This window comes from Pinus tabuliformis, chromosome 5_2 (genome assembly GCF_031772625.1).
Source record: "Pinus tabuliformis cultivar Carrire ecotype Pingquan chromosome 5_2, CPIR1, whole genome shotgun sequence".
In the NCBI taxonomy this organism is placed as follows: Eukaryota; Viridiplantae; Streptophyta; class Pinopsida; order Pinales; family Pinaceae; genus Pinus; species Pinus tabuliformis.
The window spans coordinates 413330275-413349111 of NC_142306.1; the positions used below are offsets into that span (position 1 = coordinate 413330275).

General features: G+C 38.9%; 1 protein-coding gene across 1 annotated transcript in view; it reads left to right on the forward strand.

Moving 5' to 3' along the window:
* LOC149159281 (uncharacterized) overlaps positions 1–18519 on the forward strand; it is a 33793-nt gene extending 15274 nt beyond the window's left edge. Inside the window, exons 3-5 of the mRNA XM_089436437.1 lie at positions 3453–3579; positions 3671–3784; positions 18235–18519. Of these exons, the coding sequence (XP_089292563.1) occupies positions 3453–3579; positions 3671–3784; positions 18235–18350 (357 nt within the window). The 3' untranslated portion in view covers positions 18351–18519. The remainder of the gene's footprint in view (positions 1–3452; positions 3580–3670; positions 3785–18234) is intronic.
* The last annotated feature ends 318 nt before the right edge of the window (positions 18520–18837 follow it).

Sequence of the window (18837 nt, forward strand, 5' to 3'; positions counted from 1 at the left end):
AATTCCTTTCTCTGTGTGTTTTTTTTTCTCTTCTGCCCAATGCTGATATGCTACTGCACAACTTGCTGCAAACCAATTGCGCCCAAATATGCTCACCGAAACTCTCTATTTGTCAGATCCATTGCCTGTTGGAACTGCTACTGGTAAAATCAAAATTTTCCACTTGCCTGGATCTGGAAATCGAATTTCCTACCCAACAATTTGAATTGCGTGGCTGGCCTGCGCAGATCCTGAAATTTTCAACTCTATTGCAACAATTGGAAATTATTCTTCTAACTGAATATAATTATGTGCAGTTTATTTGCTATTACGACAAACAACAAATAAAATCACTACTGCAATTTTCACCAAAAATAAAATGCACTATGGAAGTAAATCTAGAACCGAGAAAACAGAGTGCACACAATAAAATGACACTGTTATTTTTTGGACAATTGTCCCCGAAAAAACCCAATGTGGGAAAACTGGTGCAACGGATGAGGTTTTATTTTATTATGCAACAACAAAATTCAGAGTACAATATTTGGATGCCCAAACTAGCAATCCTCTAGAAAAATAAATAGACTAAAATATTTTGGAGAAAGTTTCTCTCTTTTGCAAATTATCTCGGTCTCCCTCTTACTTGCTTGAACCCCACTAAGAAACGACCTCCATGAATTCACACTGCTTGGCATGGGAAAATCGTACAGTCTGCTAGTTGGATCCAAATGAGTTGTCTTGCCTCTTTCTGCCACTCGAAGAAATTCGCTTGGCCTTTTGAAGCTCGATTTGACCTCCGACAACTCTGCTAACCCTCTTCCAGCAATTAGCACTGCGTTTTTGGGTGCTCGCACTAACTATTCTGCCTCCTTGCTCTGTTGCTGGGAATCTTTGTTGCTGCTCCCTCTCTCACCTTTGCATTCCTTCTAGCTTGAACTCTTCTTTCATACTCTGCGTCTGCAACTGGATAGCTCAATCTATTAGGGAACTCGCTTACCCTGTGTCTATCTCCAACCCCATCGACCTGCTCTTATAATCTCTCATTGGTGAACCAATGCCATCTAATAGTAAGTAAATTGATGAAATTAGAAGGTTTGTGACTCTTCGAGAGCACTTCAATGTGGAGCAAAATGTGTACTCAAATTCAAGGTTTAATGTTTAAATAAAAGATGGCTATTTGGCTACCGGCTTCCTGGATTGAAGAGAGGGATGAAAAAGATGCAAATAAAGATACAAACTGAAGAAATTGGAATATTACATAAATCCCCACTTTCCACAGTGCTTCATTTTGCATTGTCCAAACTAGTTTTGCTACTTATGAGCTCGTCAATCTACTCTTGGAAAAACAATGAGAGCTTGCAAAATGAAGAACTATGGAAAGTGGGGATTTATGTAATATTCCAGTTTCTTCAGTTTGTATCTTCTATTTGCATCTTTTTCATCCCTCTCTTCAATCTACTCTTGGAATAAAATGAGAGCTTGGCTAGTTGACTGAGGAGCTCATCAGTAGCAAAACCAATTTAGTGACACTTCTATATTACTAGATGTCGAAAAGACAATTACATGATGGTAAATGACCGTTCTTTTACTACATTTGGTTATTTTGGGATATACAATTCTTGAAAAAGATTCTAAAGTTGTCAATAGGAAAAGAATAAGTGTACAGATTAGGTGGTCTATAGGATTTAGAAATGTAGTAGGTATGGTTCATCAAGTAAATTCATGAGTGATATCTAATCCAAACTATAAGCATCCAATGAAAACTATAGAAAAATGTGATACTAGTGAAATGGTATAATATCTAGTCAATCCTCATTAATTATGATTAAATCCTTAATAATATGGACCTATCCAGTCATATAAATGTGCATCATAAATTCATCAACACCAAAAATCCATGAACATCACATAAATACACATGTACACAATCATATGGGGTGGAGGGCTATAACCTTCAAAGCTTTTATTATTCAAATTCAATTATACAATGTACATTCTTTACACTACATCACATGGGAGGAGGCTTGATTCACTCCCTTACCCGTCCTCTCAAAAAGCAATACAAGAACCAACCTCCAATACAAGTTTGGATCTCCCTCGGGTGGTACTCACCTGACCCGTTTATTTGTCGGGGGGCAAACTCTACTCACGGCCCTGCAACTTGGACTTGCACCTTTGGACTTGTTCTCTCGAACTTGCACGTTCAATTTGTACCTACGGACCTTCTTCACTAGTTCATCCTCAAACTCGTCACAACAATGGAGCTCCCCTCGTCCAACCTTACTCTATGCAAGTAGGGAGGACTCACTCTCCATGCGACCTTGGTTGAGCGTATTCCATAGCCTACGTGTCGATTCTTCTCTTTGCTTTCTTGCTTTGTTCGGTTGTGTTGTGTTCCGTTCAATTATGTCTCTCCCTCACCCAACTCTCTATTATACATACTTCTTGAAGTATGAGGGTTGTTGAAGGGTTGCGACTCCTTAGCTCCTTGGGTTGACCGATGGGTCATCAGGACTCCACCAACATACATACGCGTGTAGTCGCACTCGGTTAAATGCACTGGTCATGCCTCAACTTGGTTGACATGTCTCGATGGTGATACTTTGGTTAAATGCATGGTTGTGCTGTCCCATTGTGTTGCTTCCTGCGGTGTGGGTACGTCTCTTGGGCGTGCTCGCCTCTCAACTCCACTCACCTTAGTCCATTGTGGGGCATGGTCGACTCATCGACAATTGAACATATCATGTCGTTGCTCGACTCCTTCTTGGCACTCAGTTCACAAGATGGGCAAGTTGCCTTGTCTTTGGGTGGAAACCCCAAAACATCACAAAATGTCACATTTCTTGCGATGCGTGGTCCACTGCACTCTCCATCTTGATATTGCTCGAGGCACGCGTGGGTGCTCTTCCTTGAGGGTTTGACAAGTATCCTTGCATGCTCCAACAAGTGTTGCACCACGAAAAAAGTTGTATCTCCTAGCAAAGATCACCACAATGACAATCCAACGACAAAATAGAAGCCCCACCTAGGTTTGAACCTAGGGCACACAATGACAGGACTAAAACTTGATTAATACCTCATCAAACCCTAGAAAAAGGCTTGATCACTAAAATCCATTTTCGTGACTGAAGCCCCATATGTAACAACTGATATAATGTCTCAAATATTTGAAATGTTGCTGAGATGTTTCAACTGTGTTTCGTGTAAGCATCCATTTCAGAAACATGGGAATATATTTCCAGCCCTTGGGGGTAGCATTTCCAGCACATAATAAAATTGGTTAACTATTGTGTAGGACCCTGATTACCTCACTCACTAGGTTTATTACATTGAAGTTCTCATCTTTTTTATGATATGTCCAGTAAATATGATTGCTAGGTGTTCTTTATTACTAATATGTTTAACTTGTTTTTCTTTTCCAGTTTTATGAGCACATTGACAATTTGACATTGAATTTTGTTTTTTATATGCAGAGAAATTATGATGAAACAGTGAAGGAGAGTACAAAAGCACTTGAGCTAAATCCAGCATATTTAAAGGCATTAGTTAAAAGGGCAGAGGCCCGTGAAAGACTTGAACAGTTTGAGGAAGCTATTGCAGGTACTATGCCATTTCTGGTAGCAATAATAGATGAAAAAATTTGAATGTTTATGATTGAGAGATGACTGGTATTATATGTTTGTCATTTCAGATATGAATAAGGTACTCGAGTTGGAACCTTCTAATGAGCAAGCAAGGAGGACTATCATTCGGTTAGAGCCATTGGCTGCGGAGAAACGTGCGAAGCTTCAAGCGGAGATGATGGGTAATGCTTTGGTTGTATAAAATTTGGTTTTGTATGGTTTATTTGTAGTGATGGAATCCTGGACTGATATTGTGTCTGAGCTTGCCTGTTTTGTGGATGCTATATTTCAAGAACTACGCAACCATCTTCTGCTGCTTTTTCTGTCTACATGAATACTAATACAACTCACGTAAACCTAAGTTAAGAATACGTAAGGGAATGGGACCGAAGTGAGTTCTACAAACAGGCAAAGCAAGTATTATGGTAAGATACTGTGGAAGAAATTGTAAAGAGATAAGGGGGTTTCTGTTGGAGAAATTATTTCTTTTCAAAATTCATATGACAAGTGTTTTCTGAAAATTCATAGATTTGAAGTCTGGAAGTTTGAATAGAAAAAACTCATTTCTCAAGAAGCTCATAATGTGGTTTATGCAAGTCATTTGGGTCATAAGAAGAAAACTGATATATACATGGGGGCCAAATGGATATGACAAGTCTTTAGAAAACTCAGATGTGATATGTTAGCGAAATGACACGCACGTTTTTCACAAGCAAAAATTAATGCGGCAGCCAACATGTTGGAATGACCTCAAGACCTATTGCATGAAGCTCAAGCCTCAAAGCAGTCAATGACTTGCACTGGGTCATCATGCTACAGACACAAACACACACACACACACATATATATGCAAAAAACCCATGAGACATAGACATCTCAGATTACCATTCATCAATTAGATTTAGAAGTATTCATGTAATGTTAAATTATGGTATGTTCTATGCTGAGTAGTTTACTTATTTTTCTTCTTATTAGCCCAGATTAGCGATCACATATACATTAAGTAAAGTGCAGATAGAACATTAAATGATCAACAAAAAACAAGCCAAGACAAGAGACACAAGAGGTGGTGGCTAGCTAGGGACAAACCCCAATGCGGGGAAACCCTTTTCATCAAATCTTCTTTTATCTTCAATAGTCCAGCAGAGAGAAATTGTACAAAATCTGAATTCTATAATTTTATATCAGCAGCAGCAAACCCTAGATCAGCAAAGTCAAACTTGGTCAAACTAGCTGAAATTGACCTCTGAAATACTTGGTCAATTTCCGGTCAACTTGTCCTCAAACAGCCCTTGAACAGCCCCAAAAGTTCAGTCAATTTGCAGATTTCTGAAGTCAACTTGCAGCCCTAAACTAGGGCAGTCACACCGGTCAAACCAGAGGGTTTATGTTGGAGAAATTATTTCTTTTCAAAATTCATATGACAAGTGTTTTCTGAAAATTCATAGATTTGAAGTCTGGAAGTTTGAATAGAAAAAACTCATTTCTCAAGAAGCTCATAATGTGGTTTATGCAAGTCATTTGGGTCAAAAGAAGAAAATTGATATATACATGGGGGCCAAATGGATATGACAAGTCTTTAGAAAACTCAGATGTGATATGTTAGCGAAATGACACACACGTTTTTCACAAGCAAAAATTAATGCGGCAGCCAACATGTTGGAACGACCTCAAGACCTATTGCATGAAGCTCAAGCCTCAAAGCACTCAATGACTTGCACTGGGTCATCATGCTACATACACAAACACACACACACACACATATATATGCAAAAAACCCATGAGACATAGACATCTCAGATTACCATTCATCAATTAGATTTAGAAGTATTCATGTAATGTTAAATTATGGTATGTTCTATGTTGAGTAGTTTGCTTATTTTTCTTCTTATTAGCCCAGATTAGCAATCACATATACATTAAGTAAAGTGCAGATAGAACATTAAATGATCAACAAAAAACAAGCCAAGACAAGAGACACAAGAGGTGGTGGCTAGCTAGGGACAAACCCCAATGCGGGGAAACCCTTTGATCAAATCTTCTTTTATCTTCAATAGTCCAGCAGAGAGAAATTGTACAAAATCTGAATCCTATAATTTTATATCAGCAGCAGCAAACCCTAGATCAGCAAAGTCAAACTTGGTCAAACTAGCTGAAATTGACCTCTGAAATACTTGGTCAATTTTCGGTCAACTTGTCCTCGAACAGCCTAAAGACACAGCCCTTGAACAGCCCCAAAAGTTCAGTCAATTTGCAGATTTCTGAAGTCAACTTGCAGCCCTAATCTAGGGCAGTCACACCGGTCAAACTAGAGGTCAGATCACCTCGATTTTTGTGCCAAAAATTGCGGCCTGCCTAGGAGAGGAAACAAGACCCAATCTGCACTCTTGGAAAGTCAACGCTGGTCAAAGAGATGATGCTAGCGTCCTTCTTTCTGCGTTTTCCTTGCCCTAGGATGTCTTCCTTTCAGCGACACGTGTGAGAGAGAGAGAGATTCTTTTTATGCGTAGGAGAGAGAGAGAAGATGAGTGAATTGAATTGTCCAAATGAGGAGAATGCTTCTTGTATTTATATGCAAACGTTGAGGTTGAATAGACATGACTGTTGGGCTTCTGACCCTACATAAGTTTGCTGGTCGACCTTGACAATTTATCCATAATCAAAATAAATTCATCTCCATAAATACTTATCGGAATTGGATGATCTTTAGATCAATCCTACACCTCTCGATGAGAGGAATCTAGGATAAATATCAGAAGCTATAAATAAGGTGATCCACATGGAGTTTGGCCCTAGTTGCCAATTTTAACATGTAATTTATAACAATTGAAATTGGCAAGCTGGTCGCTATGAGGGTTGGTTGATTAACAGATTGGCACACAAAGGGGACCAAAATTTATGGGTTTTTCTAACTGTTTCGAGTTGACTTGGTTATCAAAGTTTAGTCAACCATGTTTTAAGGGGATTGGTTAGGCACCCAAGTATGGACATGTTAGTTCATTTGTTGACTGTTTTAATGAAAGGTGCGATGTCATGCAATATTGGAAATAATTGCTGGTCCGTGTAACACTTCATAAATGCAGTATGCTGTTTTGTAGCGTTGAAACTGCCATCATATTAATACTGATATGCAAGCTGCTCTATCGCATATGCAAGTCTCTGGGTTTTAATGCAATGAAGCTGAGGAGTTTGGCACAAAAGCTGAGAAAGAAGACAATAAAACACAGTTAGTTTACTTCGTCACTAGGTTGTGCCATTAATGCTATCATAGACAAGCATTTGATGCAGTAAAATGCCAAAGATCAGTGTTTTTTTGACCAGAAGTAAGCCTACATTCTTTTCAGAAAAATATAATGAGACAGCCATGTGATATAAAATATTCAAATTAACATTCATCACTTTAGGTCCAGGGTTTTGCTTTGAAGCTTTATTTCCAAGTTTTGAGGCTCAAGTATTGGGTCAGGTAGGGTTTCTGACTTTGCTTTTCTGGCAGCCAAAATGTTTCAGAAAATCAGGACACATTTTAGGAGCCATGGCGATTTGACTAGGGGTGAATTGCTCAGGGAAACTGTAGGATTGGACAGATCTTATACTGAGAAGCCATGAAGGACTTTGGCTGGGTCATGCTAATTTGACCAAGAAGCCATTTGACCATGAAGGACTTTGGGAGATTGATGTAATTCACCCAAGAAGCCATGAAGGACTTTGGCTAGGCCATGCTGATCAAGGGTGAATGGTCCAAGGGTAGATCCTCTCATGAGAAGCCATGAAGTACTTTGCCTAGGTCATGTTAATTTGACCAGAGGAGATTGATACATTTACTTGAGGAGCCATGTTGATTTGGCCAGGGGTAAATGGCCCAGGATACTCACATTGCCTACTCTAGGATGGAGTGATCTATACACGTACATGCGAGGAGTCACACTACTTGCTCTAGGATGGAGTGATCGATAAACGTGCACATGGAAAGACACTACCTCAACATAACAACCTGATGAACTTTTCTTGTGGAGGAAAAATTTCAGCTAAGGAGAAATTTGTTGCAGCTAAGGAGAATACCTCTTTCGCTAAGAGGGAGTGTTGATTATTTGTGTAGCATCGAGAGGTATTCCCAAGTTGGCCTAGAAGAATTATGAAGACTTAAAGTAAAAATTTGATTTTTGAAAGTCAAGTGGGCCTAGAAAAGTCAAGTCAGCCCAGGAGGGTGAAGGGACGTGTCCCTTGGGTTATTTTACCCCATTTGACTAGTATATATAGATGATGTGACATTTCATTTTCTCCACCAACGAAGAGCAAATCTGAGCATAAAGAAGTCTGTTTTGGAGATCATCTTTCTATCTTCTCATCTCTCTCTTGGCCATGCATGTGAAGGAGTCTTTGACCAAGTTCTTGGATTAAGTTGACCAGCATTCTTAGACAATCACACGTGTGAACAGAAGGATGAATTTGACCGCAGCGGTTGACCACGTTTGACTGTTTGAACAAGCTGATTTGATTGTAGTTTTACTGAAATCCATACATTAGTTGACTGTAGGGTTGACTGCAGTCCATAGGGTTAGATTTTGACTAGGTTTGATCGGTATTTTGATTTGGATATTGACACAAGTTTCTGGAGAAATTGAATTTGTAAACCTTGCTGTTGAAAAATAATTTCTCCTAAAGAAAAGTTGGTGGGTTTTAACTTTTCTCCCAAGGTTGGATTTCCCAGGGTAAAAATATCGTCTCTATTGTGCATGGCTGTCTTTCTATGATCATTACTATTTCCACTGCAGTTACTGTTGATGTTTTCTGAAGTGTAATTGCTCAACGATATCAGTGACATAAGAATATTGTGTGAAAATGATTAGGAAGTAATTCTCTGGGAGAAAACTGTATCTAATGTATTGACACTTGATAGATCTCGACTCTCTTATTTCTGCTGTTGTTTTGTTAGCTGACCATAATAATAAAACCAAATCCAAGGTAACTTTCTGCTATAAAAATTCAGCAAGCCAAGGTTGATTTGTGGCATGCATAGCAATTCTCATTAACTTACATTCTTATGAGCTTTCCCTTTCTGATTTATACCACATGACATTTTTTTCCGAAGGTGTTCGCGTACGGATAGGATTGCTAAAGGTGCCAGTGTTAAGTATTATTATGAAAGTGAGGTCATGTTAATCTAGTAAAAAATGGATTTTATGGAAGCAAGGTTAACACACCATTAACATCAATAAGAAGGATAGATCCACAATTCACTCTGTCCAAGTTACACATACTTCACTACAAGGCATAACATGCTACAAGGATTTCCTACTACAAAAATTAAAGCCTCGCATAAAAATGATATCATATCTCCGATACTCCATCGTTCTCCAAGCATATGATGTACAAATGAACTCCAAGGGGAGAGTTACTCAATCCCCAAAGTCTCGACAACCATTACAATGGAGAGAAAGCTCCTCTTTATAAAGGGAGTTATCTTTCATATAATAAAAAATCATTTTTTGCTAACTCGCTCCATGAGGAGTCAAATAAATAATATACTAATGGAGTTATTAGATTTCTCCCCAATCCATGGTTGACCATGTCACAGTATGTTGATACAAGCCCCCAAGGACTTGCCCTTATTAAAAATAGGAAACATATTACATCAAATGTCTCTAGGAAAGGTCATATAACTAAAAATAGGCACGATAATTAGGTCAACATGCAAAAGGTCCACAAAGAATTTTACCTCCAAGATGGATGCATGCAAAATATAATCAAATAATCTTCAACCTTGGAGGATGTGTTGAAGGGTCTACTTATAAGCGCTGACAAAGTGTGCTCTTCAAGGTGCATGAGAGATATAACAATAAAATAGTTCCACCTAGGAGAATGCTCCATAGCAAGAGGCCCACAAGATACATTTCTCTAATCCACATGTGAGTCTCAAGGCAACCAACTCCATGGATAAATGTGCAAGATGACAAGTAGGTGGAGTGCTCCACAAGAAAGGAAGTGGCCAAACACCAAAATAGTTAGTGGGCCTTCTCCAACAAGACAAATCCACGATGATGAAGTGAGTTAGGGTTTTGACCATGGCAAAACTTCATGAAATAATAAAATATATACCTCCATAAATAGAAAAAATTGTTTCCACAAGTGCACCCTCCATGTATATGCTCAAATATAGTTAAAAGACCAAGTAAATGCGTGCAATATGCTATGTGTGGCTTTCTATGCCACACACCCCCTTTAATAAAATTCTCCATAACCACCTCAATAAAATAATATATGTTGCATGTCAAAGAGGTGAGGGCTTTCTCTAATGAAGGTCAAAAGATGAGAAGTGTAGCTGAATATCCATGCAATAATGATGAGACAACACTCAGGAGAGATGTGCCCTAGAAAACTGTGCCATGTAACTACCTTAACCACCCAACAAATAATATAGTATCTCCATGTGGAATGTGCACTAGAAAGAAGTGCCAGGTTGGTTAGAACTCATTAATGCCCATTTCAAAATCTTATTGTTTCCAATACCTTCAATTGATTTCCACAAACCCTATGCACAAGAGAGGCTACCATGTGTTGTTTCCAATACCATCAATTGATTTCCCCAAACCTTGTGCATAAGAGGGAGTGTGCCCTAGGAGAATTTGCCAACTTCCAACAATAAAATAATTGTGAATGCCTTCGAAACCAAGAGAGGAATTTCATAATAAAAACCGCAAATAACCTCCAAATAACACTTGCAATTGTGAACAACTACCAACTGAAGTAAGGTGCACAAGCCATTAACCTCCATGGTAATAAAATGGATTAATCTAACCATTAAATGGTTAAATCAACACATTGTTTTAAAAAATGGTCGATCTGACTTTGACTCGGCCGAGCCAGATCGAGCCAATGCCTAGCCGGGTTAGCTCGATGGCTGAAACGGAACGACTAACCAGGTTGTTATCGAGCTAGCCAAGCCAGTCATCGACTCGGCCGGCTCCATAACAACTCAGTCGGCTCGGTAACAACCCGGTCGACTTGGCTATTTAAAAAAGATCCTGAAGCACATTTGTCAAAAGTTGTTCCGCCTCCTACATATCAATGGTTGGATAGTTGTTTATTGCATATTTATAGCCCTAAAGTAATCTATCACTGTGAGAAAGTTTTGAAAATTACAAGGCCGAAGTATGGTTATCCTAGTGGCATAAATTAGAAAACTGAAACAATGCATTGAGCCATACAATGTTTTTAAAAAGGCAAACATTATGGCAATGGACTAATAGATACATATTTACCTATGATTGTTGTGGAGCTTGACCATAATTAAATCAAGGGTTTTGAGACTTCATTAGGGGCAAATTTCTTGAAATCATCTCCAACAGTCTAGGACGAGGCATGATACACGCTGTCTTGTAGCAAAGGCACAAATTTGAAGACATCTGTTGATTAGTTCATTGGCTTATCATTTGGGAAGCTATGATTGGTTGTAGAGAATTGGTATTATTGTTGTTGTAGTCTAGTGATTGTCCTTGTTTTGAGGTAGAAAAGAATCTTGGCATTGGTGGCTAAGTATGAACTTTGTATTGAACAATGCACTGGGTGCCATTTTGATATAATGGATATATTCATGAGCCTACTTTGATTATATGTTGTCTTCTCTCTATATTCTAAAGCTTTGTGTTTGGAAACATGAATGAAAATCTTTAAAAATTTGTTTTTTATATAAAAAAATATTTGATGTATTTTTTACAACGACAGAGTCATTGAAATCAAACCGGTCGAGTCGATACCGAGCCGGAGTCGGAGTCAACCCTCGGCCGTTTCCGAACCGGAGTCAGAGTTTTAAAACATTGAATCAACCTCAAATGTCTGCCAAAGGTTAATGCTTAAATAAAATCACTGTCCAACTTCCCAATAGTCACAAATTGATTAAATCAACATGAACATTTATGCCAATGACAGGGTTGTGTAGAAAATCCATGAAATTTTGATCTACTAATATGAACAATTTGAAAACAAGTTTCCTTTCATATAGACAAAATTTCTCTACCAAATTTGTAGCGGAATAGGAACATAATTAAATCACAGTCACACAATTTAACAACACAATTTTTTTAGGGAACCCAACTGGGAAAACCCTCTGCTTGCTCAAGAATTTTATTGAAGAAATTTGAGCAATAGATCTTTTACAAATACAACTTGTTTAAATAGAGAATACAATTTGATTCCCTCTGCTTATACCAAGTTGAAACTATCTGCAAGATCCCTGATTTGCTTGCCTTCTTCAATACTCACACAAGCTCCTCTTGTACATCCTTTCTCTCACAAGCTTCACACATAAACCTATGCAACCTTCTTAGAAATTTGTGAGCTCTATTGTCTTGTCTCACCAACTCGTGCTCACAAGACTTTGATCAAATTGTGCCTTTGTTCCTCCTTATAAGCACTTCGATTAGGCTATTACTTGCAAGTTCTATTCGAGGAAAGTTGAACTGTTGATTGACTAATTAACAAAAGCTCATTGGTTGTGTTAGACTCAACTCTCTTTTGATCTCCCTTATACAGATCCTCTGCCTACTTGGTTCAAACCTATATTAGAAGTCTCTGACTGATTTGCCTTGTGCTATGCTCCTCATCATCCTGTTGGTCAGACCAACTGCCAACTACCTTAGATTGAAACTGAGATACTGGTCGAGGCTCCATTTTGAGAGCTCCATCTTGCTCTCGCTCAACTACCACTTCTCTACTCTGAGCACCCCCTACCTTGCTGCTCAAGGCTGCACCTGTCTCTACCTGCAACTTGTAGAGATTCTTCACCCTCACACCTATCTTCTTCTTACATCTAGAAGTTGAGTGTTGGAGATACGTCTTACCTCTGTTGAAGATGATATTGTATTTCTTGTCTTCAAGGGTAGCTATCGAAACAAGATTTTGCCTCAATCCTAGAACATAGAGAACATCTCTAAGATGAAGAGGATTACCTGACTCCCTCTGAAAGCTAACAACCAACTCCTCTAGCCGCATACATGCAATCATGTCCTTCTCCTTCAGGTGGCTGAAGCTCTTCTTGTTCTTGGTCTTGTGGAAGGATGCTCCTGAATCAATATACCATATATTGCTATCTGTTGAGTGTGCTATGCAAGCAATCAATGACAAATCTTTCTTGAACTAGGCAGAAAAAGCATCTACCTCTACTGATGCAACAACATGATTTTTACTGGACTCCTTCTGATTAGGACACTTACTAGCATAGTGGCCAAACTCATGCAATGGAAGCACTTGATCTTACTTAGATCCTTCTTCTTGCCCTTCTGACTGGACTCGGCCTCTCCTTGGCCCATCTTGCCCTTGGCCTTGCCTGCCAGGGTAAGGATCTCCTTGGCCACTGTCATAACTAATCTTCCTTCTATGGTTCCTCTTTGGATCTCTTCCTGTATGCAGTAAGTTCAAAACCTTTCCCAATTTGGAAAGTTCTTTCATCCACTAACAACATCCTGGAACCCTTTCCAAGACTTGTGAAGTCCAAGCAAGGCAAAACTCACAAGGTCATGATCAAACACAATCACGCCCACACCACCCAGTTCATCTCGTACCTGAGTGAACCTTGACAAATATGTGACGATGGGCTCATTTGGATACTCCTCAACTTCTCCTTAAGAGCAAGCTTCTTGGTATCACTAGTACCTTGATATAGCTTTAGGATGGTATTATACATCTCAAAGGTTGTGTTCTTCTTATGGATATGAGGCACTATATGATCTCTGACCCCTTCTAGAATAATCCTCCTTGCCTTGATACCATTCGTATTATGTTGGGCCAATTGCTGAGGATCTCGGGGTGGTGCTATAGCCTGCTTCACAAATTACCCACCCATTATCCTCCAAAATTATCATAATCCTTCCTTTCCATGGAACAAAGTTTGATGCTCCCTCTAAACAGTGATCTACTCTCAATCCTTGGAATGCCATCTTGTCTACTTAGAGAGCTCACAAACTCCTACCCACTAACAGTTTTGTAGTCCTTCACAAGACACTGTACTTAGGGCCTCTAATTCTGTTTCTCTTACCAGATTTGAAGTCCTTCACAAATATGGACTTAGGGATTCTTTTGACACCTACTAGCAACCCTCCTTAATGCGCTTAAGATGCCAAATAATCGCTGTCCAACATGGTCCATCACCCTGCAAATTTCATCAACTTAGAATGGCATACATACCTCTTGAAGGCTCCACCTTCCAGATGTCTGAAACCCTCGGTCTATGCATTAATCTTTTGGGATCTCGACCCTAGTTAGGGTTGCCTGTAGTAGTTGCTACAACCCACCTACTTGGCCTTCAAATCTTTTCCAGAAATGGGTTGTTCCTCCTCCTAGCCAACTATTCTATCTTTTGCATAGTACTTCAAGAGACTTGGCCTCTCTTGATGACACAAAGATGTCTTGCTATAGCATGTACACAAAGAGTTATACCCAAACGCCATGCACAAAACTGCCCTTAAATGCTGCCTGCAATCTACCCTTAACTCGACCCTGTCCAAACTTCAAAAAAGACCCTACTTTGCTCCTTCGCTACACCTGAACTAGCTCCTTAAGTGTTGCATCTATTGCAGATCATATTCCAACTCACTATGACGAGTTTGCTCTTGATTGTGCTATCTTTATTTTGATCCATGGTTTGATGCCATGTAGAAAATCCATGAAATTTAGATTTGCTGATATGAACAATCTGGAAACAAGTTTCTTTTCATATAGACACAAAATTTCTCTACCAAATTTGCAGTGGAATAGGAACAAAAATAAATCATAGTCACACAATTCAACAACACAAATTTTCTGGGGAACCCAACTGGGAAAACCCTTTGCTTGCTTGAGAATTTTATTGAAGAAATTTGAGAAACAGATCTCATACAAATACAAATTTCAATGGAGAATGCAATTTGATTCCCTTTGCTTGTACCAAGCTGAAACTATTTGCAAGACCCCTAATCTGCTTGCCTTCTTCAATACTAGCACAAGCTCCTCTTGTACGTCCTTTCTCTCACAGACTCCACACATAAACCTGTGCAACCTTCTCACAAACCCGTGAACTCTATTGTCTTGTCTCACCAACTCGTGCTCACAAGACAATGATCAAATTGTGACTTTGTTCCTCCTTATAAGCATCTATTAGGCTATTACTGGCAAGTTTTATTTGAGGAAATTCGAACTGTTGATTGACTAGTTAACAAAAGCTCATTGGTTGTGTTAACTCCTCCTTCCTATAATTTAGGATCTTGACTCAATCAACTTGTTTTCTACCCAAAATAATTTGCACTAGAAGACAATAAACTCGGCCTTCCACTAATTAACACTAGTCAACTGCTTCATGCACTCCTAACTTTTAGGAATTCACCCTAAATTTTAGGAACTCATCATGCTTTTTAGGAATTTGTTCCTAACTCACAAGAACTCGTGCATGCTCAAGGAGAAACTTGTTGAGGCTCCTTGAATTAAGCCACAAATCTAGGAACCCTTTCTCGCTATTATTTTCAATACGATGCACTCCAAGTGTTTGTGCCATTGAAATAAGTTGTTTATTTAAGAAGTAGTCTCACCATGATAACAAGATAATGATAAAATAGAAGCTCCACACAGGGTTGAACTAGAGGCCACCACCATCCCAATAGTCACAAATTGATTAAATTGACATGGACATGTATCCCAATGATGGGGGGTACACTCTAACAAGTGTTGTACCATGGAAATAAATTGTATACCCTTGCAATATTCTCAACCATGATAACAACACAATGATAAAATAGAAGCTCCACCTAGGTCTGAACCTACAACCCACCACCAAAGGACTATATTCAAATAAATACCTCGGTAAACGTTAAAAAGGCTTGATCATCCAAGATCCACCTCCCCCCACTGAACTCTAATTTAAACTTAGGAAGGGTACATCAAAGAGGCTACTGAAATCATCAAAGACATTTGACCAAGGTGATGTCTATCAAATATTATAATGTCTAGTCAAACTAGGGAAATTCCAACAAGGAAGTGTTGCATTTTGTGGGAATTAGACTCAGTGCACATAGACACTAGATCTAGTAATAGCTTCCTATTAGCCTTACACAGCTAATGAATTGAAACACATTGATGTGTCTAACCAGAAACAAATTTAGCACAACGAAATTTATAAAACCAATAATTAGATCATGCATAGTAACAAAAAAGTTCAACCCCAAAACACAATTCTTATTTGTCCCTCAACAAGAATCTAGGGTTCTCGTACAAGGGAAAATGGCCCTCGAGGAAATTACATATACAAAAATTACCCTAGATTTGATCCAACAGATCATGCCCTAGATCCATCTTGATTTAGGTGATCTGGATCTTGTTTGCTACTTTGTGCTCTTTCATCAGACCCAACAAATTTGAGTATTTCTCACAACAATCTTGTAATATTATTCATGTGGATCTTTGCATACTTGAGAGGATTTCTCTCTTAATGTCTCGTGCTCCCACATGCCTTTGTGCCCTACTCGACTCTCCGCGGGCCCTCTTGCCAAGCTACAAGAACGCATCCCTCACCCTTATACTTTTCCAAAGGGTGCAATACCATGTGTCTACCATGGTTCTATGGGTGCAAAGCCCCATCGCTTAACCCACTTTTCCCGCACGTGAGAATACTCCCGATGCTACTAAAAAAAGCAACACTTCCTCTTAGCAAGGGATGTATTCTCACAAAACCTCCTTGAAGTGGATTTGCCTTTGAACCTGGAACACATTTCCACCCTTGATCTGCTACCGCAACTACTCCATATGACAGAAACAATTTCCATTGTATGACAGGGACCCTTCTTCAAAGATACACTGCTCATAGAAGCCTCCCGCTCTCAAGCATCTTGCATGACCTTCTTGTACCATGACATAATCTTGGAAGATTGCCCTCTCCCATCTACATGGCCATCTCATACCATGACTTTTCGAAGACTACTCTCTCCAAACAACATGACCATCTCGTACCATAACTTCTTGAACCTAAAGATTGTCTTCCTTTGAGCCATTGACTCCCCCTGAGCTTGTTGACTTCCTCTTGACACTGTTGATCACGGCCTTCACTTCCCATATAAGTAGTCTATGATACTTAGCCAACTCTCTCGGCATGGTTCTTCAAAACACTGTTACTACTTGTGACAATTCCTACAACTCCATCTTAGAGTTGTCACTTGTGCAAATCTCAGATCCAACTTCCCTTCTTAGACACCAAACTTTGATACCATGTTAGATTTTATGGCCACTAGACTCAATGCACACACACACACAATAGTTATGTTAACAACTTCCTATTAGTTTTACACAACTAATGAACTTAAACACATTGATGTGTGTAACAAGAACAAATTTAGCACAATGAAATTTTTAAAAGCAACAATTAGACCATGCACAATAACATAAAAGTTCAACCCCAAAACACAATTCTTATTAGTGCTTCAACAAGAATCTTGGGCTCCCGTACAAGGGAAAATGACCCTAGAGGAAATTACATATACAACAATTACTTGGGTTTGATCCAGTGGATCAAGGCCTAGATCTGTTCTTGATCTAGCTGATTTCGATCTCCTTTGCTACTTTGTGCTCTTTCCTTAGACGCGGCACAACTAAGTATCTATCTCATATCCCTCTCACCAAGCCACAAGAATGAATCACTCACTCTTGTACTTATACTTATCCAAAGGGTGAAATACCATGGGTCATCACAATACAATGGGTCCATCGGTGCAAAGCCCCATCACTTAACCCACTTGTTCCACATGTGAGAATACTCCCGATGCTACTCCAAACATCAACAGGCAGTGTGCACTATCATGATTCACAACACATATCATCCAACCACGTTAACATCATTAGAGAAGGGGACAATAGAATATGTTAACCCATCCACTCGTAATGTATGTCTATTCCCCACCACACATCCAACATAAGAGGACCATGTAGCACATCCTTCCTAGTAACATACCAACACCCCATAACATCAACATACCTAGTCACTAGATAACTTCAACTACATCATGAAATATCTACACCCTTTTACCATCCTCTAACCCCTTGGGCTAAAACCATCATCCAACAAAGGAGAAGTGGGACTCCCCCAACGAAAGACCTCTATCAAATAATCTGATGGGACCCCCCCAACCAAACGCATCTATCAAATAGTCTGATGCCAAGAGGAGAAAGGGATTCATGAAGATGTTTGCCCCTAATTCAGTCCAATTCTCGTAAGGTACTAACTGCAAATCTCCATCAATGTGATGAAAATCACAATGTGGAACCTCATACAATATGAAGTAGAACAGGCCTGAAATACAGTGACATTCCAAGATATATCCCTGGTCAAGAAGTACTTTTGCATTTCCTGAGAGAAGTATGAAAGTATAATTGCACAACAATATGAAAGAAATGGGAAAAGAGAGGGAAGCGGACTGAATTATATCATTAGAGCTTCAGGAATCTCTAAACAGGCAGTAGCAGCTGCCCTGATATCATGATTGTCAGTGATTAATTTTATTTGAACTTGTCCTTTTGCCATTTTTGTGGTCAATAGTGTGAAATGATTTAAGGACTAAAACAAATGTTTTAATGCTGTATTTGTACACTCTCATGATTGTCCTTTTGATATGTTTTGCAGGGAAGCTAAAAGATCTTGGAAACTCAGTCTTAGGACGCTTTGGCATGAGTGTTGATAACTTCAAGGCTGTCAAAGACCCCAATTCTGGATCCTATTCAATCTCATTTCAACGCTGATCTAATATTTTGCAAAGCTTGTTTATTTTTGCCATAGTTTTTGGGACAGCTATGTAGATTCTAGATATGTAAATGTTTTAGATCCTTAGGAAGATGTTATCATGGAAATAGCTTGAGTTTAATATCCATTCAATATTTCAGAGTGGTCCAAGTAGCTTTCTGCTATGGATGATAGCTTTACGTAAGTATCACGTAAAAAATTAAAAATACGGTAATGGTGTGCACTCAAGGATATTTGCTTTCTGATAATGAAGAAATAAATATTTATTTGTCCTGGTAGTAATATTATTGAGATTTATGAGGTAGAATACATTTGTCATCGATAGTTTGCGCAATGCAAATATATTTCTTTTGATATACTACTTTGGATATGATTTTAGATTGATATAGTTATATTTACATTACTGCATGATTTTGTTTACAAAACAGATATATTCATTCTGGTCGTAACTACATCAGAAAGAATGGTTGGCAGATTATGTTATTG